General features: G+C 39.6%; 1 protein-coding gene and 1 long non-coding RNA gene across 2 annotated transcripts; both read right to left on the reverse strand.

The window, feature by feature from the left end:
* Positions 1–1,484: 1,484 nt before the first annotated feature.
* LOC149932794 (dixin-like) lies at positions 1,485–11,538 on the reverse strand. The gene is made up of 17 exons (XM_090155754.1): positions 11,522–11,538; positions 11,026–11,150; positions 10,671–10,800; positions 9,724–9,849; positions 9,430–9,646; positions 8,774–9,051; positions 8,601–8,704; positions 3,719–3,799; positions 3,425–3,505; positions 3,307–3,360; positions 3,131–3,226; positions 2,888–3,001; positions 2,650–2,817; positions 2,504–2,585; positions 2,311–2,434; positions 2,124–2,232; positions 1,485–1,895 (listed from the first exon to the last, which is right to left on the reverse strand). The coding sequence occupies exons 2-17, from the start codon at positions 11,098–11,100 to the stop codon at positions 1,824–1,826; spliced, it is 1,911 nt and encodes a 636-aa protein (XP_090011880.1). The 5' UTR covers positions 11,101–11,150; positions 11,522–11,538; the 3' UTR covers positions 1,485–1,823.
* A 4,246-nt stretch (positions 11,539–15,784) lies between these two features.
* On the reverse strand, positions 15,785–16,876 carry LOC149932795 (uncharacterized). Its single transcript, XR_016472819.1, has 4 exons — positions 16,857–16,876; positions 16,513–16,760; positions 16,332–16,449; positions 15,785–16,267 (listed from the first exon to the last, which is right to left on the reverse strand). It is a non-coding gene; the product is annotated as an uncharacterized LOC149932795 (long non-coding RNA).
* Positions 16,877–24,872: the final 7,996 nt, after the last annotated feature.

Raw genomic sequence — 24,872 nt, forward strand, 5'->3', positions numbered from 1 at the left:
AGATAGCGATCTGACTTACGGGTGGGCCCGGGCTCAGGTACCGTCAAATTCGTCCGTGAACCGATCACGACTTATCTTTTTTCCCGTTTGTTCCACCAGCGAACGCTGTGGTCGCCGCTTACCCGATACTTCTCTCGAAGCTGACAGTACCCGTCTCTCGCCATCTTCGAGAGCGTGTTCCGGCGACGCTGGGGACGAGGATGTCAGTCGCGACCGTGGGCTGCCTCGCATTCTTTCGTCCCATTTAGCAGTCGATATTCTTCCGATGACGGCGATACCTTCAGCCTTTGCCGCTGTTCCTCCGCGGGAAATTGGACTCGAAACAAATGACCTGTCGCTTCGGCCAGCGCCAATCCAGCGGAGACACTCGAACCTCTTTCAGGGTGTTCCCTGGCCCGTAGTGTGGGAACGCTTGTTGGGGCGTATGGTCAACGAGCCAGGGGTCAAGAAGGGTCAATGCGCGAGCACGGATCACTTCGCCGGGGACACCGCGACGAAATTATCTTGGTCATAAATCCTACTCCATCTCCTATTTTTGAAGGAATTTCGTTTACAGTCTGACTCTGGGCGCGCTGATATTTATCACCGTTTTCGATTATTTGAGAATGAACGATGACTTTTCGAGTATGGGGCGTTGTTTTCCAAGTCTATATTCCACGAATAGGCTAAAATAAATTATATTACATATCGTTCCCAATCTTTATGAACTGTCCCCTTTCTCTTGTACGATTGTGCATTTTGAGTGGAGATGGTAGCGCCGTCTATCCTCGAAAAATGGAATTCAATATTTGCAATAATTAAATAAATATATGATTAAGACTCTCATAAGTCAGAAGTTATAAAGAACGAAATATTTCTGTTATTTCTGAGTAGATTAATATTAATAAGGTTTCAATGGGTTTGTTAATTAGTTTTCGTTTATCTCGGTAGGTGGCAGTAACTGCCTACTGAATTTTAAGTTTTGGTGGGAAATATAAAATGTAGGTACCGGATTACGGTATTCAATTGAAAGCGTAACAGTAAATTCGATTTGTGTAGTTGGTTTTGTATATTCTGGGGTGACATTGCTATAGAAGTGAAACTGAGGTGGCACTCAGCACCCCCAAAATGCCCACTTAGGCGGCACCAATCAACCCATATAACTTTTATATATGACCAGAATGATTTATATAGAGTGTTTTCTTCTGATACGATTTTGAAACTTTGTAACGTCACAGCTGTAGTGTTAATAGTGGCCGCCATGACAGTTACCGTTTTTTATCAATAGGCAAATTACAATGGTGACGTCGCAGGGTTTCAGACGACAACACTCTATAGCAAATAATATATTATTAATATATATGACCAGAATGATTTATATACCATATAATTTATTATTAATTTGGTTAATTTCTCTTAGTCTCTATAGTTATCTAAACATTTAATATTCGTGCTAGAGAAATTAACGCAAACATTTTTATTATAAAACATTTTATTTCGAGTGATTTAGAATTGCGAAATAATTTTCAGCCAAATTTGTTATAAAACTATGTTCAATATCGCTGATATTAAATCAGTCTTTTGAAACTCTCGCGAAATATACAAAGTATAAAAAAACAGTCTTTTTATCTCAACAAAAAATCAGTCGGCATCTTGGTAAATAAATAGTTCTTCAGCTTGGAATGTACTAGGTCCTTAGCTACTCAGTTTTATTTTCTCAATTGGTGCTTCGCTATTGCCAATTTTGTCAAATTTAAATTTCGAGTGCCGGGAACCCTCATGACCATCCATGACCCATAGTGGTTGCGCGTGAACCCAATCTCGGCGTAATTAGACGAATTGATTTAAATGTCGTCTTCAACCCATCCGATAATTTTATTATCCCAACCAGGCAGGATGTCATCGTCGTGCGTAACCTACAATAAAATATCGAAATGTTAATATGGATTACGTTTAATAGATACAGTGGCGTAGACAAGGGGGGGTTTCCGTGTCCAAACCCCCCTTGGGTCCACCTTTGACTGTACTAAATTTCCACCCCCTTCTTGACCCCCCTCTTAACATTCACATACTTCGACCCCCCCCCTTGACGAATTTCTGGCTACGCCACTGAATAGATAGATCAGAGAAAAGGATGAACCCACTTCTTCTTTGACCATTCCGTAATCGGGATCTAACGTTTTAAAGTGAAACCGAAACTTGCCAGGCCGGTCGAACAAGATTTTGAAATCTCTTAAAGATACGTCGCCGATTCTGTATTAAAAACGAAAGTAACGTTACATTTATTAAACCGAAAACAAGTCGATACCATTTCTTGGATTTTATTTTTACTTTTTCGGTACTGACGTGATGAAGGGCGTGGTTGATTTGTTCAAGAAATAAATGACTTTGGTGTGCCTTTCGATGTACGTCCTCGAGTGACCTCCTACGCTGCTGGCGCCGTAAAGCGAGGCGTCTGAAAAACGGAATCAATTACTTTGGCGTCAATGCGCTCGTGAAGTTAATTGTTTCGTATCGGTCTTACCGCTGGTCGGACTCGCGACGGATCTCCTGTCATTTCTAGAATCCATGTACAACCATTCCTTGGGGGATGTCGCTCCGTCCATCTAAATTATATACGAAGGTTTAGTTTAGTAGGAATTTATCACTCGTGCAGGCAATGAATTTTACCTGGAATGAATTATTAGCGATGGCTTCGGCCACCGAGACCCGCTCGAGTAGCGTCGCCATACTCTGTTCTATCGTGTCCAGAGTGTGCTGGTTCGAATCGGTCGAAGGAAAGCATTTTCTCAAACTAGTCAGGGCGTCTTTGACCACCAGCAGTTGGGAGTCGTGAAACTAAAATAAATTTTATTTTAGGTCAAACGGAATCGGACGGAGGGTCGGGGTGGGGTCAAACTCTCCTTACTCGTGATCGATACGGTAAAGGTAGAAGAACGTCTTGGCTCTCGAGTTGCGCCGCATCCTTGGCTCGCGCGTCGTCTTCGTTCGCTTCCATTCCGTCTGGCGCAGTCTGAGACGTCTAAAAGGAAACCCAAAAAGAAATGAGCGTAAAAGGGGGTTACTTTAGTTCCCCATCACTCCCCCTCCTCGGATAAACGGAGCCCTTTATGCGGGAATGATAGCCGGGAGAAATCGACCCGCCACTTACTCCGTTCCTTTCGCGCTGCCCGACTTTGCTCTTCCTCGGGTAACTCCCTTCGGCCTTTAAGTCTTCCAATTTCTCCTCTAACAGTTGAACTTCATCCTTTAAATTACGGAGTTTTATCAATTTTTATTCTAAAATTGGGTCCGTTCAATTTGGGTCATCCCCGGATTTGGAAATACCTTGCACCGCGACAATTCGGTGTCTTTCTTTTCCGCTTGTTTCGTCAAGTTTTCCTACGACGATCGTCTTTATTAATATTTATAGAAATCGATTTCGGATGATTAACTTTTTACTCACATTTTCGAACCTTAATCTCTCGTTTTCCTCCAAGATGTCTCCGATGTGAAAATTATCGTCCAGTTTCAGCGACTTTATGCTCTGTATAAAAATCTGAATATCAATATTTTGGGTGTATAATCAGTATGTCTAGATGCTGGCAGGATTGACAAATAACAGTGTTTCGTATTAAGTAAGCCTAACACGTACGTCCACCGTGAGGTGGTCTTCTTTCCGTGAACGTAACTTGGCAATGTATTCTTAAAGAGAGGCGAGGGGTAAAATCTGCGCGAATTATAAGCTATTATTAATTACCATTCGGTCGGATCCAGCGATGCTCTTGGATTTCTCATCAACGCGTAATCTTCTACGAGGATCATTATATCCACGCATAAGCTAAAGAAAAATATTAAAAATTTTAAAATATAATTTAAAAAACCGTGTCGTTGATTAAAACTGGAATTTCGAAACGTGTAATTTGCGTAATAAGGTCGTTAGATAATTCTTATTAGATAATTATAATATTTATTATAATTTATATAAAATATTAAAAAAAAACCGTCCTTATATAAAAACCTCCAAAACGAAAATTCAAATGAAGCATTTTTTGTACGCGTTAAGCGGGGAAAGTGTGAAAACCGGTCTTTTAGACTGCGCCCATATGTATTTAAGCTTTACTCACGCTTTTCTTTACGACTTTAAAGTAGCTGCAAAACATTCCTAATATTACTAAAAGGAGATAGACTTCTTCCACCCACGAACAATTTTAAGAAACATGTATCTTGAAAATGGGCGTTTTATTAACGAATTATTTTTGAAGGAGAAGGGAGCGACTTCAGTTTCGAGTGACAACCTCATACATTCACTCATCCAGTAACTAGATTTGAAGGAAATGACGAGCGATTTATTTAAAAAAAAAGGAAATTGAACAAAATACCGAAATAAAAACAGATTCGCTTTTTAGATGCGGATGAATTTTTGGGTGACCCATTTCGCTTGATCGAATTATGGAAATCGAAATTAAAAACAGAAAACCACACGTACAGGCTAGGGCGACAAAAATAGCGTGCCAGATTGATTTAAGAAATTAGATTTCCGTCGAAATAAATACAGAAATAAAATATTTTTTCCCTTACCTTATAAGCTAAGTGATGCATAGCGATGATGTTTGATAATTATTGAGGCGCCGGTTTCATCAAATATTGATATTCGTAAAGGGACTTAGTCGCTTAGATCTTCGAAACTCTTTACCGATTTCGTCCTCACTGAGAGTGACGCGGTCCGAGGGGACTAATATCGGTTAGGAGCGCCCTCTACTGGCAATCGAAGAATATAATTTAACCTTTTGCCGATCTCGTTCCTACGTTTAAATTCCCCCGAGTTAATGGTCGGCCCCGGGCAAAGCCACCGTCGAAATGGGTTAAGCTAAACTAGCCACGGTTTCTGGATTATTGCCAGCATCATATTGTTCCAGTCTCGTCCGCTCTCTATCTATAGTAGAATCGATGGTTAGTTGACAATTCGTTCGGGATAAAAGCGAGGGTAAAGCTTGCGCCTTTAAGCCCGCCTAAACTTTCCACCGTCACTCGCGTTTAAAACGGGAAAATATTACGGAATAAACTGGAATTAGGTTTATTAAACTGGCTTTTTAGACGCGAATCCGAAACCGTACGTGGAATGAAAATACCGAGCAATTATACCCGTACCGAACTCTCAAAGACGATAACGAAATTCAGCCGTTTCTCGCGCGTACCTGGGAGAAATTGTCCCAGCTATCTTTGAACTTTGAAATGGCTGATAAAAGTGACGCTTCGGGGAAAAAAGATATTTAAGGTTTCGTCAGTAGAAACAACGCGATGTCAATGCCAGGGAACTTCCTCGTTTTGCGAGGCAAAAGTCGCGACTAGAACGAATGGGAAAGGTTGAGTGACGCGCCTTCGTGGCTTCGGCTTCACGGCTGGTTGCACTCCGCTGGCCCATCGCATTGTTTCCAGAAAACGTGGATCCAAATAATTGCTGCCATTTATGTATTGCACTTTGACGCGACCAAAAAATGTGCATCGCTCAGACTTTTTCTTTTGTAAAACCTCCATATTTTGTCCCGAAATATCGTTTTTATCATAACTAACATAGTGGTAATATAACACTTCCTATAGTTTTAATGCTAACTTTCTTATCGATACATTTGTCGATATTGCCCGGGTACGATTTGTAAATAATAATAATAATAATAATTATAATTATAATAATAATATAATAATAATAATAATAATCAGCTAGGCTAATACCCAAGTCACCACCTTAAGCCCCATTTTCATGCTCGCTGGTAGCGGGTAAAAATCGTCAAAATCCGCTTCAGCTATACACTTTTTCACTTTCCGCGTCGATCTGTTTCAAACAGATATTTAAGCTTTATTTTCACGCTTGCGAGTGGCGGAAGCGAATTTGGACGATTTTTATCCGCTACCGTGAACATGAAAATGGGGCTTTAGGCCTAATTCATCAAGCGACTTTTAAAGCCATTAATTCAGGTGGCTGGGTTACAAGGCGTAGGAGGGTGGTGGCAAACCCTGCAAGTCAGGCGAGCCAACAGCTCCCTACCCTAACCTCAACAAGTTTTTATGGAATGGGAAACCGAAGAGCTCGGGGGAAAACCCCTTAAACTAGCAGGGTAGAGAACTTGCAAACTCAACGCGGAAGGAGTTGTTCCAAGTTTTCACCCAGTGCCACAAGCTGGGATCGAACCCGGCTCCTCTTGCTGCGAGGCGAAAGTGCTAACCACTCCGTCACCTCTCCTTGGTAGTCGAATATTTCGTTGCGGGCATATTTAGACACCAGGGGGCACTGCCCTAATTAAACCTTGATTGCGTAACAACTCTGAAAATTAGTTTGATGATAATTTTCGCTAATTATCATACTTATTTTTATTACGTTACTTATGCTTTTATTAAGGTACGTTTTCTGTTTATAGATCATTAAGTTTGGGGTTTCTAAATCTCGCGATAAAGCGTGACCGTGAAATTCTTTGGCGAAATTATGTCTACTGTGTCGCGTTAGTTTCGGCTTTTCGAGGCCTAGATTTTGGAACGTAATTTGGGAGCAATTTAGCACATTTTGCGTTTATAGGGGTGGCGCAAATAATTGTTTTTACGTTTCTCTTCCGTTATTATTTTCTGAGGGTGGCCCAGTACGCTTCGTTGAATCTGGTCAATTTTAATGACGAAAGCTCAAGTCGGTTTTTCACTAATCGATTTACAGTTGAATTGACGGAAATATGTTAGTCAATACGCAAACTCACGCGTTACCAGACTGTTCTCAATTCTGTAAACTCTCAATACGATTCAACGTCCAATAAAATGACAGGTTGCGTATGGACGCGTTTAATAAAAGCACTTGTTTGTACAGAATTATACGCGTACCTCTTTTAAAAAATTTACGAAAATGCCAGATGCTCTTTTTTTGCTTTGTGCTATACGGTTGTATTAACCTATTTTCAGACTAATATTTTCATCGTATTCGATTAATACGCGTAGACTTAGGAAAGGTGAATTTTTCCGAGAAAATTTGAGTAATTTTCTATCATTTCAATCGCGAGCAATTTCAATTTAATACGTGTTTTTCTTCTTTTTGTTGAAAATTAAATTAGCGGGAGGCCCCATCTTTCGTTTCGTATTTCTGTCCGGGCTCTCGAGAATGCGGATGATGTAATAGTTGAATTATCGACATTCAAAATAACGAAATTTTTATACCTTCGTACATCTTTTGTCGAACGGAATTGTAAGTAATTTGGTCAAGAGTCGAAAAACCAGTTTGCTCCGAGAGATAAGCCGATAGAAAACTAACCGCGAAATAAATTTATTCCGTATTTTGATGGATAAACGTCGTCCTTGTAGCCGTTACTAGATTAAATCTTACTTTTACCTCTATTAATTACGAGTTTAAGCTCTCGGAAGTGTACTCATACGGGTACGTATACGTATATGGATAAACCACCTCTCTGATTTAACGATTACGTTAAGATTATAAAACTTGTTTGGGATATTGAATAATGTAAAAAAAAATTAAGGGGGTATAGGAAATATTTATCGTTATTTAACTTCGCGCGAGTTTCCGGTGTACGCGGTCGTCTTGGAGCCGTAATCGTCCAGAGTTGTTGAGTAGAGTTAAATGGAGTAATGGCATCTTTTTATAATGACTTCCCGTTGTTCGGAATCGCATCGTGTCTCAAACTCGTTTCTTACCGAATATTGTATTGTGTTTGGATTTTTTATTCTCGCGATTGTTGGATTGAGTCGTGCTCGATTTGATATGATTCTTAATGTAGTGTATGGGTGCATTTAATGTCGTTGTAAGGGCCGCTTTTTCCGGTGCCATACCGGGAAGTAAAGTACTTGTATAGCCGAGACCTGGTTAGAGAGAACAAAGGTTCTTTCGAGTCCCCCCCCGCGATTACGGTAAACTACAGTCCGCCCAGCGGGGAACCTCATTATTAGACGGAGGTATAGGCGTACAGGCTGATAGAGCTTTAAATTAGTGTAGCGTGGAATGAGAGTCAAGTTCAATTACAAGTTTACCGAAGCCAGCGATTCGGGCCAGGTTCAACGCTCTGTTTGACTTTTAAGAGTTTTCCCGAGATCAGAAAGGCCAACGAGAAATGGCGAGGGTGAAATCGCGAATAACAACTTTTTATCGGAATAAAGTTCTCACGCGTTTCAAATCATTACCGCAACAAAAAATTGTATTGAAGTTTCTATACTTTTTCACGGCGTTTTTTTTTCTAAGAGCAAAACCAACTTAACAAGAATTACTTGATTTTTTCTTTAAATAGTTATTTAATTTCTATGATGAATTTTGTTACCATTGCCGAAACCCGTAGACTTTTATCACAAATATTGTTTTTATAACGCGCATGACTTAACTTTTTCAAATATATAAATCAACTTTTTCTCAAAATTCGGGGATTTATACGTTACGTGGTTTGTGCTTTCAGACGACGACTTCTTTAGAAAATTCAATAAATATTTTCCAATATGTAAATGCGTGTAATAAGGATTGTGAAACGAAGGCAAACCTGTCTGTTATTCGCTTCACTGAACTTACAGAGTAGGATATTATTCATCCTTTATGATTATACATGACGTGCCGCTGCGCGAATTTATAAATCGTACGTACTAAAAAAAATTATAACGATACTCACAATGTCGCGTAAATACAGTAGTTGTTTCCTGGCTTGGATGACATCCTCGGCGATGGACCTTCTTTCGTCTTCGTCCCACTTTTGTTCGTTGAGATTGGATTTCCCTGTATTTAGAGAGCCTATATATAGTTTCTATCGAGGAGAAAGTTAAAAACCGGGCGTGAAATCAATACCGTTTTCTTTGGAGTGTTTCCCGGTGTCAAAGAGCCGGCAACAGTTCATGTCCCGTTCTGGGTTTTGACTGGTTGTATCGAGGCGGCGCTCGGAGCCATCAAGTACTTGTCCTCCCTTCGCCGGCGCTCCTCTGACGCTTGGCAGTGAAGTCGATCCGACGCTCTCGTCTACTCTCGCCGCCGGAGTAGTCAGTCGGCTCTTGGGCGTGGTTTCGCTCCTCGATATGACGACGGAGGAGACGTGTAGCTCGCTTTCCCGCGCGTTCGACGCGTTCTTTCTGCACGCCGCCAAATGGAGAAGAAAAAGAGAAATACACTTTTATATTTTTTCCTTTAATATACTTCGGGAACCGGTTTGAAATCGCTGAGCAAGTACACTATAAAGGTCGATTTACCGAACTTTCTCGCTTATAGTATCTTACAAACCGCAACAGAGAGAAACGGAGCTCCGGAATGAGACCCTTTCGAGGAATTCCGTTACCTCCCCTCTCGTGATTAATTGTTTCGATAAAGGGCTACGCGTTAGCCGCCACTTCCGACGACCAAGGACGGAAAGACGGGGAACAAACTTTACCCTCACTTAGAGTATAACTAAACCGTCTGGTAAGCCACGCTAGTTCGGGTATACGACCCTTTAACGAATAAAAATCTCCTACCCGGGTTGGTTGTTGGTCTTTTTCGCGGCCGGAAGTAGTCTCTGTTGGGCCCTGAAGACGCCGTTCCTCTTTTCCGGTTGAATTTTGATATTCGACTCCTGATTGGCGTTCCAGACGTTGTTGGGGTTGATCTTCTTCTGGACGCTGCTGGGTTTGAAGTGCGCCGCCACGGCGTGTATCAGTTGAAGCACTCTGCGAAGATCGCCTTCTATGATACCTGGAATGGAACGTCCCGTTCTTATCGCGGTCTCCTTGATATTCGGTGACATTTCGGTGTCGTTGAAATCAATTTACCCTTTCCGGACGCTTCGGGGATGTTCACTTTGCTGCTGGTGAGATGATGGATCAGTCGTTCGACATTCTTCCTTCTGGCCACGAGCGTGCAAGGAGCTTCGTCCAAATCAGGAACTCTTTTTCCTCCTACGAATACGCCATCCCCGATTTCATTTCAATTTAATAGGCGCTTAAATAAAACATCTTCCCAGAAATTGCCAAGAAGTAATATTTCCGACAGCCAGGACTCATAAGATACTATTTATATAGTGCTTGTTGAAATATTAGAAAGCTGGAAACTTTTCTCGAACGTAACATCGGTTTTTTGCTTAGCCGTAACATGCCAAAAAAGTTACCTGGTTAAAAGGAAACACTTGTTGCATACCGTACTGCAAAAGTAATATGTTTAGTTCTAAAGGAATGAGTTTTCATCTTTTTCCAAAAGATAATTTTATACGAAATGAATTAACTCTGCCTCCATGAGAAGCTTTAAAATTGCCCGGTATTATAAAAATATTACATATAATTTTAATTATTTATACCATAAGATGATAATAATAATAATATTATCTTCTTATACTTAGTTTTAGTAACATTATATATTTTACCTTAAAATATATTATCGAAAATTAACTTATCCTTATACACGTGAGCCGACGCGTTTCTTATCTGACGCAAAATTCTCACGAGGGCAAAAACGCGTCTAAACAGGCTTAAATATGACTTTTTGGCTAGCCATTCTAACCGTTTAACCGACCGACCGGAAATAGCTCCTTCCCAGATGAGTTTGGAGAGGGGAGTAAAAACCGAGTATCTTTTATTGAAGCGTCCATTGCAACCGTTTAAATATTCTATTCCGAGCTATTATTTTGTCTCGGGCTATCGACTATATTTAAATGTAATAATCCGAGAACAAGTAGTTTTAGAAAATGACCGAGAGAGAGAGAGAGAGAGCGAGTTTTCCTTACCGAGTATTTCGACTAATTGAGCGAGTGCAACGCCATCCTGCAGATCCGTTCTGAGATCCAAAACCCGTCGGTAACCGGCCTTCTTTCTCAGCTGCGAGTTCATCCACGAAATGTAGGCTTGCAGAAGAGCCTGCGTTTTTATAGATTCGAAAGGCATCGCGGCCCATTATTAGATCCTCTATTCTTCTCACGGGGTACGCTTGTATTCTTATACATTCTCCCCAGGTAGCGTAATGGAGGCCCCAGTGTTTTAGACCGCGGACGACCAACGCAACTCCGCGTCTTTCGATTGCCACGTTTATAGCGGTTGTTTAGAGGAGAAATTGCTTGGCCGTTCGAGGGGTTTCCCGCTTACCGTCCATTCCTGCCACGACATCGTACATGTTGCTGGCGTGTTTCCTGTCGTTTCCACGCACTCCCCTTCTCTCATTTTCGCCTCGATAGAAAACACCTGCTTCCGACCCCTCGGTGTGGATAGCTCTGTACATATCACCAAGATATATTAATCTTCTCTATCAACCGTATACGGTCGGGTTATTAGTTGTCAATAGGGTATCGGAGCTAAGCGGGGCTGGATTAAGACTTTATGGGGCCCTAGGTCCAAGTTAATTTTGGTGCCTTCTTTCAATTTATAATTGAGAAATGGACGGAAAATTCATTTTGCTGCCAGATTTAGTATGTCGTCAGGGGCTAGATGGCAGTCCGTCAGAGAATGTGACAATCCGTCAGAGAATGTGACAATCCGTCAGAGAATGTGACAATCAAACGTTTTTGGTTCATAGGGGTGGACGCATTTACTAAAATTACCTCGGAAAATATTTTGTGAAAAGCAAATGATTAAAGTTTTGTACTTTTATTTTTTTTCGATCCCTCTTGGTGCCCCTTGTAGGCTTGGTGCCCTAGGCCCAGGCCAATTCGGCCTATTGGTTAATCCGGCCCTGGAGCTAAGGCGTAAATTTGTTAACTGTCTCTACGTTAGAGTCACGTCAAATATCGATGAAACCTTCTTAAGGCTGAAATCTAAACAGTTAAGATTGGTCTTTTGTTTTTCTTTTTCGCGTCACTATTTGTTTTATAATATTTGTTCTATTTACTTCGACCGAAACCCGAAATAACTTTGACACCAAACCGTTCCACCTTACCTTTAAATTTCACTCGTTCTGACAAGTTTACCCGTACGTTTTTCTCTGTAGGGTAAACAAACTTTGTTTTTCGTTTATGTGGAATTTTTGGGCGATAGTTTACACATGGCTAAACAAAAATGCGCGAAAACTGGTATTTAACCGCTTTCCTATTTATATAACTTCAACAGAAGGTATTTCTCGAAACCTTTTTCGGGGAAAAACTAAAAACTTCACGAGTCGATCGGTGCGTTATAGAACTAAAGCGAACTGCGATTAAGAACTTTAAATTCGAAAAGCAATTAGCAGCGAAAACAAAATAGGGAAGGTTGACCGGATCGTTAAACCCCGACTACCTCTATATGGATTTTCAAAAGTCGAAACAATCGAAGAAATGATCTATAGACGGAGAGAGAGAGAGAGAAAGAGAGTACTTACAACTTTTTGTTGAATGGAAAAGCGCACCTTATTGTCCATTAATATCCGCGGAACAATGACGACATTAAGCGGTTCTCATTAAATAGAAATCAAGAACAAGAACTCTTAATTCCGGTATCGTCTTCCCGCCCGATAATTGACCCGTTATTCCACTTTAGCGCGCGTCGTCGAAGAAACTCGTCTTGGAAAAAGCCCGCGAACTGACTGCGGGCGAAATCGGAAGCCCCGCTATAAATAAATCTTATTAGTCCCGAAGCTATAGTTCGCCGTACACGACCACGACTATCGTCGATTTCATTTAAAATAATCCCTCGAGGAATACCATTTTGGTTCCGTTTTTTTTTTGGGTGAGATCCGCGATATTTTCCAAGATCAAGGCGACGGATAAAGAAATATGTCACACGCGCTGACTACGAACAGCTGGGAGCGGTAAGGCGAAGCGTTTGTAGAAATAATCTTCGTCGACGAATGACGCTTTTAATATAAGCCGAGATCCGAGAGATTGAATTTGTCGTTGCGGGTCCTTTGGCTGCCCATTCTCGAAAGAAAAGTTAGCAGTTGAGAAAGCGGAATAATTGTCCCCAGCACGCGAACGCCCGCGACTGCTCGGATTCGGTTACCGTATGCTCACGTACGGAACCGAAGGGGAGGCAGACGCGTTTTCTCAACGTATCTCTGGGCAAAAAAAATAAATAAAACCGAAAGAAATAAAGTTGGAAATTAGGTTTTGAGGAAGATACGGTTCAGTCCACCATCATGTAGCGTGACGTTTTGACGGGGGAGGTAATCGCGCAACCGCTGTGTCTTTGCACGACCATACCCAACCCGATACCCTGTTATCATCCATTAACGACGCAAACTGTACTTTCCTCTTCACCCTTTACATCGCCGTCAGGTATCTCCGAAATTAGTCTCGGTGGGTGGTGGTCGATTACGGACTGTCTTTCGCGAGATCATGCTGGGACAGCGCGGTTTTTCTAGCAGAAATAGTATACTTAAGCGGAGTTCCCACACCCCTCCGCCCGTGATTGCTTATACCACGGTGCAAATTTCGAGTCTAAAAAATACAATCGCATCATCCTTCACTTTTTTAAGGAAAAGAAAATGGATATCAACGCTTGGAAATAGCCATTTCATGTGTCACTGTGTATTGAATTAGGAAGAAAGAATAGACTTTTGCGAGCATTATTCTATTGTTCCCACTCAATTTTCGCACGCAAATTTTGGGTGAATTCGGGGATCGTTTGGCAGAATAAAAAATTTTACTGAATAAGTTATAGCAGCGTATACATAGTTTTTATTTCGGAAAACTCTTTCCAGTAGACAACAATTCAGATGAAAATAGGAAGGCGGGAGGCAAGAAAGCGACCATCGCGGTTCGCTTCACTCGTTTCTTGTTTTCACAAATAATACAAAGTAAACTAGAGATTTTGTCGCGATTGTAAGCGCAACGAGGTATCCAATGTTTTGGTAGTGATTTCCCTGAAGACAACAGATTCGTATAATAAGAACGACTCGAAAATTATAAATATATAATTTTTTTTTAATTTGCGGTCTCACTTCGTCGTACGAATATTGCTTTAAAATATCTCGTCCGTTATGGAAACAAGTGTTGTTATTCTGTTGCTCGCAAGCTGTAATGGATTAATAAGATTTTAACGGATAGGCTTAGATTAATGCCTTTTAGTTTATAGCTATTCCTATTCAGATAACAAGATTAAGACGTAAGTGAGTGGGTACACTCTTAAGAAAAATGGTATTTTAATGGTATATTAAGGGACTAAAATATATAAAACAACACTATTTACGGTTAATACATACACCCTTAAGGATTTTTTTTCGTCCAAAATTTAAAACTTGAATAGGTGTATAAACGGTGTTATATTAGTCCGTATATAGAGTGATTTAACACCCGGTAGGGTGTAGCTCCCTTAAAGCAATAGTTTAGTAGCCTAAAGGGAGTAGTTTAACACTTTAAAGGCAGTATTGTAGAACCCTTGAGGGAGTATTGTAGAACCCTTGAGGGAGTATTGTAGAACCCTTGAGGGAGTATTGTAGAACCCTTGAGGGAGTATTGTAAAACCCTTGAGGGAGTATTGTAGAATCCTTGAGGGAGTATTGTAGAACCCTTAAGGCAGTAGTTTAGTACCCTAAACGGAGTAGTTTAACACTTTAAAGGGAGTATTGAAGAACCCTTGAGGGAGTATTTCGTTGCATTCCTGTAAGGTTTATAATTGTATCTCCAGTATACTTATGATAATATTAAAAACAAAATGTCCTACCTCTAAGCCCAGTATATAATGGTGCGGAAGATGACCGTATCGGCGATGCACACCGATATCTATTCCGGAATGATATCGTGGTTATTATATTTTATAACGCGTTAAAATTACTATTATTACAATCAGAAAAGAATAGAAAATTCTCAAACCTGGGGCGCGTCAAGTTATCGAGATCTAAATTTTACCGTAAGATTTTGTTCTTGCAACAATTTAAAAAAAGTGTCAAGTTGTCTATCAATTTTCTTCGATAAGCTGGATTTTTAAAATAAGTAATACAACTTTAAGCCTTTTTGGAAATAATAGTTCGAAACGTTGCTTTAATTTAAAAAAAACGACAAAAACAATTACCAATATATTTACCTCAAAATTATAATTTATTCCCGTAATATCATCTTTTAGAGCTACGCCAAATAATTCATTGGCATTCGACGCCATCTTGAATCTTGTTAAAAACTACCTCGAAAGCGATCTTGGGAATCTCGCAAGATTTGTGAGATCAGAAGTTCTTGTTTCCGGTTTTGAAAATCGTCAAGTTAGCAAGATCGCAAGAAATCTTGCATTTCTTGCAAGAAATCTTAATAACTTGACGTACCCCTGATATATATGCTTTTGACAATTAGGTAAGAATGAATGGAGTACAGTCTCGATTTGTGATCTCTTAGAAATACGAACGTGTTCATTCTCTGCAATATTTTAATACATTGAAATACTGTATACCGTTTGAAATTAGCCGTTACCCTTATATTCTCACTGTAGTATACTTATCATAGACTATAATTGTATAATTGTGAACACGCCCAAGGGCGTATCCAGGATTTTATTTCAGGGGGGGTTTTGAGTGGAAAATTTCAAGGGGGGGTGCTGACGGAAGTTTCACTGATTTTTACTAGGCACCCCCCCCCCCGTCATCAGCATTTCGGGGGTTGGGTTTGAACCCCCAAACCCCCCTCCTAAATACGCCCTTGAACATGCCCAAAGATGGCGTGAGGGAGTAAGAACAACACAAAAAATATAGAAGTAGACTACCAGCAGTCACTACCTGAGAGCAAAAGTCAAGTAAGTCGAGATACGCGACTATTGCAAGAAATTCAAAATAAGAATCCTTGGGTGTTTTTAAATTAAGATGACTCACAATTTTCAGTACTATTTTTATCAATTTTCATTATTAGATTATCATTGTTATTATGCTAGATTTCGAACTTAAAACTGATTTTTCGCAAATAGGGGTTTTCAGACTTGCTTGAGTCTTGCTCTAAGGTAGCGAGCTAGTGGCTGCATGTAGAAAATGTTAATAAAGAAACAGTTACTCCTAACTAAAGTAATAGTAATTTAATCTGAATAATAACCAATAACAATAAAAACTACAACACTCACGCGACCAGCGATGAGCATGTGTTGAGTTCCAAAGACGCGGGGTATTTCGCTAATTCCACCTGTTAAGTTTTGCGCTCCTAAAAATACACGCCATGCACAATGAGAGACTCTACGTACATAATCGCGATAAAACCATTTACGCGTGATATTTTACTGTCAATGACTCTTAATACCATAGACGTAAGTGAATCTTTCGCTAAACGCTGAGGACATCGCGCGACGAAAATAAATTCTTTCCATAATAAGACTCTCAGTTGATTCCACGTTGAAGTGCGAAATGCTACTTTCGACTGTAATTGTTTTCTGTCGATAGGAATCGTTTCGTGAATGTTAGGCGCATCTCTCATTTTTTTTTCATTTTGCGATAGCTTTCACATATGAACTTTAAGAAAAACATTATCTGATAAATATACAGGTTCATTTAGTTCGTTAATTTCTTTTCATACTCTAATTCTGGACTCGGCGTTTTCATAACCTTCTCCTTCTTTACGTTTTGATGAGATGGTCGTATGCTTCAACATGAACTCGCAAGGATTGTATTGATTGGGGTAATCTAAGTTCAGTCTGCAAATGGTATAAGGCTTCAAATAATGGCTTTGAATTCGTTTCAAGAAGCGTATTTCTCACTTTTCCTTGAAAAAGCGGAGAGCCGACTGAATGTCACCCTGATAAGCGGTCATTCCCGAAGACGTCATCAGGATTATTCTGTCGAAGTGTGTCAGTAGCGAAGATGACGGTTGGTGTACGCTACACAAGCTACAAATGCCCCTTTCGCGAACCAGGTTCTTCAAAACGCTAACGCATTCTTTGGCGGTAAAACTGTCTAAACCGGAAGTCGGTTCGTCCAGAAACAAGAACGCTGGGTCTCCGGATATCTATAAGTACGGGTCTCCTCAAACTTAATTCTATCTGTATGTCTGTTTCGTTAATTTATTACTCCCATACTATAGTATGGGAGTTAATATACTAACTTCGGAAGCGAAAACGAGTCTGCGAAAAAATATATGAATAAAATGAAATGACTTCGGATATTGCTTGGCATAGGAGGTACCTCTTTCAACAAGCGTTCTACTTCAACATTTACCGCTACACGCTCTCTAAATTGATTTAGTTTTTGCCGCGGTAGCCGTACTCTTAGTAAAACCTGTTGAAAATGGGGAACTATGTATTATGAAAACTATCTCTTGCTCGAAATCAATCGTTCTCTTTACCTGATACCGCAGAAACTCTCTGACGGTCATCTGCGGTATTAAAATGCTGAACTGTCTCAAGAAGGAGGAGTTGTTGGATACAAATGTTTTGGCATTTTGACCGTTGACTGTTATGTCCCCGGTTACCTTGTAGTTTTTCGGGATGCAATTTGAGAGGACTTCCAACAGGGTCGTCTTCCCGGATCCGCTACTGCCGATTATTCCCACCAATTCTCCAGATTTGACGTCTCCGTCGACTTTTGAATGTATGGCCGAGTTAGGCAACTCAAAATTAAATTAATTATAAGCTCACCATTATTAAGTAAGGCTCAATTTGTTCGTTTGTCTCTTGTTTTGAAAATATCTAGGGCTGTACTAGCGCTTTGCACCGTGACATTCTTCCAATCCAGAACTAGACTCGGCCTTGTTTTCATGACGCTGTTTGTCAAAATATATGCTACCAAAAAGTATAGCTCCAGTGTTTGACATGTGTTGTATGGATGAAGCAAAATACACCTATATGTCTTATCATTATTTGCTCCAATCGACGAAAACAAGCTACACCTGGCACCTGCGTACATCTAAAGGAAATGAAATGAGCTCTAGCTATTTCTTTCGCATTATTGTTGTATGTTTTCGCACTTCTGCTCGAGGAATATCAATTACCATTTTGTAAGAACACCGATCTGAACACTTGTAATGTAATTTCGAAGGATACAAGGTGGACAAAATCTCAGATCTTAAAATCCTGTAACCGCGAATTTTTCTAAACCACTTTCTCTTCGTGATTGTTTAATTATTTTATATTTAGCACATTTCGACCCTATTCCGATCTTTATCGTTTGCACTTGCTTGGAAGTTTGTTTTTAGATTCCCTATTAATAAAAATGGTGTAACTTACGTGATTAAACAGCTAAAAGTTAATTGAAAAAGATGTTTCGCTTCCTTTTCCAAACATTCTACTATTATGTAACGACACTTTGTACGGGGATTTCCTGTGGCTGTGAAAATGTTGAATCGTAAGCATGTAGTTGTGTAGTTTTTAATGTTCAGCGCACTTTTAATAGCAAGTTGTTTAATGTACAAAGCGTAAATTTCCTTTTACATTTCCACAAATGTTGGGCGTAAATCACGATCTTCAACGCCAGTGTAAGAATCACGAGGATGTACAAGTTAGAGTGAAGAGGCCAGGACAGACGGGGAATTGTAGGTAAAAGCTGGATTTTGGAGTATAAATATTACTTCAAGATGGCCGACGCGCGATTTACTTTTATTGCTTATAACTTCGGTTCTAATTGCCGGAATGATTCGTACTATACATCAATTTAAAGCTACGGCCATGCACTATATTTCATTTAATATAATGCTATTAGATATCTTTAGCCATTTGTGAAATTCCACGCATTTACAATTGACCCACCCACTTTTATTTTGACAATTTTGAATATTATTCTAAACCCACATAAAAATTGAAATATTCGTGTCCATTGACAAATATAATTTAAAATTATCTTTCATTTCAGATATTGTGGAAGAAAATCCAACTAACAGGAGGGAAGATATTTGAAACTTAAATTGTCGAAATTTCAAAAACAAGTTGGTCAAAACCAAAATAAATAAGGCCAGTTGATTAATTAATTAACGAATTAATCCTCCTAAAGATAACATCAGACTATTGTATTTATATACCCCGTGCACCGCCTAAGCATTGCAGGGGTTTTTCATCATTTGTTCCGGCCGAGCCGTCGACCTGTATACAAAATTAGGAATCACTTCCTAAAAGACGTACACAAAACAGATATACACCCGTATATTTGTACCACCTACTCACGAATCACTCGTGAGTTCGTCAAAATTTACAACGATATAACGCATTACGCGTTCAAGATCGTTGATCGTTTCGTTATCCAGATTTCCACTAGGAGTGGTCTTCTTATCAAAGGGTTAGTTTTGGGACAATTACGAACATAGTGCTCTGAGTCGGCTTCCAGAGCACCGCATATGCATTTGGGTGATGCAATATGCCCCAAGTTGAACAGGTAAAGTGGGAACTTACCGTGTCCACTTAGGATTTGCGTCAAATAGTAGTTCGTATTGAAACTACTTTTGACTTGAGGAAGGTACTTCTTAGTTACCTTACCTTTCTCACTTACATTCCACGACTCCTGCCGCCTTTGAGTCGTCACTTCGTTGAGCCACCTTTTAATCGCCAACTTAGTTGGCTTCATTTCCTTCTCCTCTGGAATTTCGGTTGCTGACTTTGTAAGAAAGTCAGCCCTTTCATTCAATGCGCAACCCGTGTGCGACTTTATCCCAGTAAAAGTGACCTGCGTCACCATCCGTTTCAACACCTTACGGATTTTATGGCATAGGCCATGACTGTTTTTATTATTGCTTATTGCGTTTATAGCAAAAAGACAATCCCTAAAAACAGTTGCACCAGGACGTTGACCTTGCGTCCTTAACCAGCAAATACTCTCATGTATTGGTAAAAGCTCAAGAGAAAACGCATCCACCTTACCATTAATGCGAGTGACCTCGTTATACACTTCTACACCATCCCTGTACACAGCAAATGCCACCCCGGCACCTCAACTGGACAACGAACCGTCAGTAAACACCTCTACCCCATTGCCATTGGGTAGTAGCTCTTTGATGTTTATGATACCCCTGACCGCTGGGTTGTCCTCCTATGGGTCACCTGGGTAGAGGTAGTTACCACCTCGTAACTCCACCTCACAGTGCTTGCTGTCTTCCCTGAAAGAGAAGGACCTGAAAACAGCAGCTTCCTGGCTCACCACCAGGTCAAACGGTTGTATACCAGCAAGGACCCTCAGTGCATCGCTCGAGACAGTCCGGTAGGCACAAGTGATACGAAGGGCAGCAATTCTCTGTATTGAGCTCAGCTTCCTCACCATAGCACTATTCTGCGTGCTCTTCCACCAAGTACCACAAGCGTAAGCCACTACTTTGACAATGCAGCCATTGTAGATAGTCCTTAACGCTTTATGGTCGAGGCCCCACTCAACCCTTGCAAAACAGGCAATGTTTTGCACAAGCTTTGTCACCCGGACACTAACTTCCTCAAGGTGAGGAAGAAAGCTAAGCTTGTTGTCGATGGTGACACCGACAACCTTCAACTTGTCAACGTTTGCAATGTTGACGACTCAAATCTTATAGATTGGGAGTCTTTTCATAACACTCTTTGCGGTGAAGGTGATTGCCGCCGACTTTTTTATGGAAAATCTCAGCTAATAGACTTGGCTCCACTTACGAGGAGACGACCCGAGGTGGTTCTCACCGATTTGGTTCAAAGTTGGGGGATTGTTAGACCTAGATGTAATATGAAACCCGTTAAAGGGAAAAGTTACGCTGGGCTTCCGTTTTGCCATGGCAACCAAAAATGTTTTTGACAACATAAAGTAAGAAAATGTCTATGTAAAATAACATGCGAAGATGACAAATTCTAAGGGTCCCCCCTTTGAAAAACTCCAATAATTCAAAAAAAAATCTTTATAAGAAAATTGTAAATTTTACATTTTTGGATTACTTTGGACCAATAGGGGGGAATAAAAACCATTTTGGGTGAACTCGAGCGAATTTGAATAAATACGTCGAAATTTTAGGTATAATACAAAATATTTCTAAAACTTATGCCGTGATAACTGCCATATATTTTCGCAGATAAATCTTAAAATTTCTACATTACATTATCTGAACGATGTAAACAGAGTTTTAGATTTCGATAGAAAAACGACGCCATTTTATAAAATGGCGGATACAAATATAAATCATGGTGCAATAAGTTACGTAATTTGTATCCGATTAACCTAAGACTTTCTACGTTACATTATCTGCCCGAATGAATTCGTACTATAGATTTTTATAGAAATCCGACACCATTTTGGAAAATGGCGGATATCAATAAAACTAATCGTGCGATAAGTTCCGTAAATATTCGTCGATTTATCAGAAATTTTCTACGTTTCATTATCTGCCCAAGTTAATTAGACCTATGGGGTTTCTAATAATCCGACGCCATTTTGAAAAATGGTGGATATTAATATAACTTATGATGCGATAACTGCCGAAATTATTTGTCGATTTACGTGAAATTTTCTACATTACATTATCTGATCGAATAAATAAGCCCCTTACACTGTGATAGAAATATGACGCCATTTTACAAAATGGCAGATATCAATATCTCATATTGCGATAACTGCCGAAATTATTTGTACATTAATTTGAAATCTGCCGTATGCAAAATAGCGCATAACAATATATATCTTGATTGTTATTAGTAAAATTATCGATTATCAATAATTTCCCGAGTTATCAATAATTTCCCGAGTTATCAATAATTTCCCGAGTTTCCAATAATTTCCCGAGTTTCCAATAATTTCCCGAGTTTCCAATAATTTCCCGAGTTTCCAATAATTTCCCGAGTTTCCAATAATTTCCCGAGTTACCAATAATTTCCCGAATTACCAATAGTTTCCAGAACTACCATTAGTTTTAAGAATTATCAATAGTTTCCAGAATTACCATTAGTTTCAAGAATTACCAATAATTTCCAGAATAACAAATTATTTCCCAAATTACCCAAAATTTCCTGAATTACAACCATTTTCTTAATTAACAATAATTTCCCGAATTACCAATAATTCTACAATGCCAATTGAACTAATTTAATAATATTTCAATTTACCCAACTTATGCCTAAATGATAAATTTAACCATAATTATTTTCTATTAATCCAATGGTATAAGAACTTACCCAATATTATTGGATTTTGCCGAAATGTATTAAAATTTACCCATTTTATATGAAGTTTCCTATAATTTTTTTTTACAATAACAATATAGAATTTATCGCACCAAGGAATACATTGATGTGCGTTATTTGGAAAAACGGAGTATTTCTCTCAAAAGAAATTGGACTAATTTACTCGGTCAGAAATATAAATTTTCAGAATAGTTGACGAATAATACGGAACTTCTCAGACATGCGCCATTTTGCAAAATGGCTTCGGAATTCTTTCAAAATAGAAAGGACTTTTTTATTCGATCATTTAATGAAACAGAAAAATTCTGATTTATCGTCGAATAATTACGGAACTTATATGACATCCGCCATTTTCCAAAATGGCCTCGAATTTTATTAAAATTAATAGGATTTATTATCTTTCATAGGTAATGTAAAGTAGACAATATCAAGTAATTGGACCAATAATTTCGGCAGTTATCGCAATATTAGATATTGATATCTGCCATTTTGTAAAATGGCGTCATATTTCTATCACAGTGTAAGGGGCTTATTTATTCGATCAGATAATGTAATGTAGAAAATTTCACGTAAATCGACAAATAATTTCGGCAGTTATCGCATCATAAGTTATATTTATATCCACCATTTTTCAAAATGGCGTCGGATTATTATTAGAAAACCCATAGGTCTAATTAACTCGGGCAGATAATGAAACGTAGAAAATTTCTGATTAATCGACGAATATTTACGGAACTCATCGCGCGATGAGTTTTATTGATATCCGCCATTTTCCAAAATGGTGTCGGATTTCTATAAAAATCTATAGTACGAATTCATTCGGGCAGATAATGTAACGTAGAAAGTCTTAGGTTAATCGGATACAAATTACGTAACTTATTGCACCATGATTTATATTTGTATCCGCCATTTTATAAAATGGCGTCGTTTTTCTATCGAAATCTAAAACTCTGTTTACATCGTTCAGATAATGTAATGTAGAAATTTTAAGATTTATCGGCGAAAATATATGGCAGTTATCACGGCATAAGTTTTAGAAATATTTTGTATTATACCTAAAATTTCGACGTATTTATTCAAATTCGCTCGAGTTCACCCAAAATGGTTTTTATTCCCCCTATTGGTCCAAAGTAATCCAAAAATGTAAAATTTACAATTTTCTTAAAAATAATTTTTTTTTTGAATTATTGGAGTTTTTCAAAGGGGGACCCTCAGAATTTTTCATTTTCGCATGTTATTTTACATAGACATTTTCTTATTTTATGTTGTCAAAAACATTTTTGGTTGCCATGGCAAAACGGAAGCCCAGCGTAACTTTTCCCTTTAACGGGTTTCATGTTACATCTAGGTCTAACAATCCCCCAACTTTGAACCAAATCGGTGAGAACCAAATCGGTGAGAACCACCTCGGGTCGTCTCCTCGTTAGTCAATTTATCCACGATCAACTTACCCGTGGTTTCGAGAGCCCCAAAATAATGACTGCAAGTCATCCGCGAAAGCTTGGATTTGAGAATCCTCTGGATACTCAATCCTCAGTACGCTATCCATTACCACATTGAAGCAGAGGTCCACTGCATGAACCCTGAGGGCAGCCGCGGGTCAGTACTCTCCGTACACAGGTACTACCTGCCCTCACCATAAACATAAACCTCATAAATGTTTTTTTGACACTTAAAGTTCCTTAAACCGTGTAAGATTCCTGGAATCCACACATTGTCAAAAGCACCCTCGATATCTAAAGATATCAGACTGGTGTGACAATTATTTGCCTTGTTATCCCTGATTCGGTTCACCATATTGGTAAGACAGTGAGTCGTGGAGCGACTATGTTTAAACTCATATTGCTTTTCGCTAAGCAATTTGTTGCTGTGTAGAAAGTAATACAACCTTCTTGACAACAGCTTATCAAGCACCTTCCCTACCACCGGAAGTAGCGAGATTGGCCTGTAGGCATTAGCGTCCTGCCTGTCTCTGCCTTCTTTATAAAGAAAAACTAGCTTAGCAACCTTCCAAAGCTTTGGGAAGTATCCCATGCTGAGGAAAGTGTTGAAAAGCCTGACAAACAACGCTGGGCAAGCTAAGAAAACGATCTTGAAAAGCTCAATGGTAATACCATCTTCACCAGGAGCCTTGCCCTTTTTAAAAGAGTTGATAGTCTCCAAGACCTCATCACTCGTAAGCGGTTCATCGTTCTGACTCATGAAGTCTTCGTGCAATGACTCCCTTATTGTCGTATGAACTTCCTCATCATCATCCACGGAGTCCTCTTTAAAAAGAGTATCCAACAGAGTAGACCACGTTTCTTTAATACCTGAGGTTAAGGAACCATCAGGTTTTTTGATGCAATTTAATGCATTCTTGCACTTGACCTTCTTAGTGGCCAACTTATAAAGTAGGGAGTAAGGATCCTCCCTTGAAACCTTCGTGCAGAAGTCTTGCAGGACTTAAGCTTATAGTCAGCTATAAGTGCTTTATAGCTTTTTGACTCGCGACAGTACTCGACATTAAGCGCCTCCCTGGCTGCTTGGTCCTTGGTTCTTTGGAACCTCCTCTTGAGCGTTCGTAACTCCTTCCTCTTTTCAGTGAGTTCACTCGTCCACCAGGGAGTGGACTTGTGCCCCTTACTTCCACGCAGCTTTGAGCATTCTTTCAAACGCTCAATAATGGGATTATTAATCTCTACTGCACATGCCTCAACCTCAATCTCATTGTTGAGAGGAGACTCCACCAACCTCTCCAAGTCAGACCTGATATTATCTTGCAACCTCTCAAGATCAATATCCTTGATACGAATTGCATTCGAATCATTCTCCAGGACAAGATCACCAATTTCGAATAAAATGTATTTGTGATCACTGCAGCTCTCCTCGTTGCTGACACGCCATTCAATTACTCTACTCGCAATTGCCATACTGGATACCGTGGGATCCACCCAACTCTCACCATTAACGGTCCAGAACGTCGGGCCACTACCCGGGTCGTTCTCGACGTTCAAATCAAACGAGTT

Source organism: Leiobunum rupestre, chromosome 8 (assembly GCF_980474605.1).
Source record: "Leiobunum rupestre chromosome 8, qqLeiRupe1.1.hap1, whole genome shotgun sequence".
NCBI classification, from domain to species: Eukaryota; Metazoa; Arthropoda; class Arachnida; order Opiliones; family Sclerosomatidae; genus Leiobunum; species Leiobunum rupestre.

Excerpts from the sequence above, each read along its gene's own strand:
- LOC149932794 (XM_090155754.1), bottom strand. The coding sequence starts at position 11,100 with ATGAGAGAAGGGGAGTGCGTGGAAACGACAGGAAACACGCCAGCAACA. Across the intron at positions 9,052-9,429 it reads AAGACCAACAACCAACCCGG|AAAGAACGCGTCGAACGCGC; the intron begins GTAGGAGATTTT and ends GGCGGCGTGCAG. Across the intron at positions 3,800-8,600 it reads TACTGTATTTACGCGACATT|CTTATGCGTGGATATAATGA; the intron begins GTGAGTATCGTT and ends ATTTTTCTTTAG.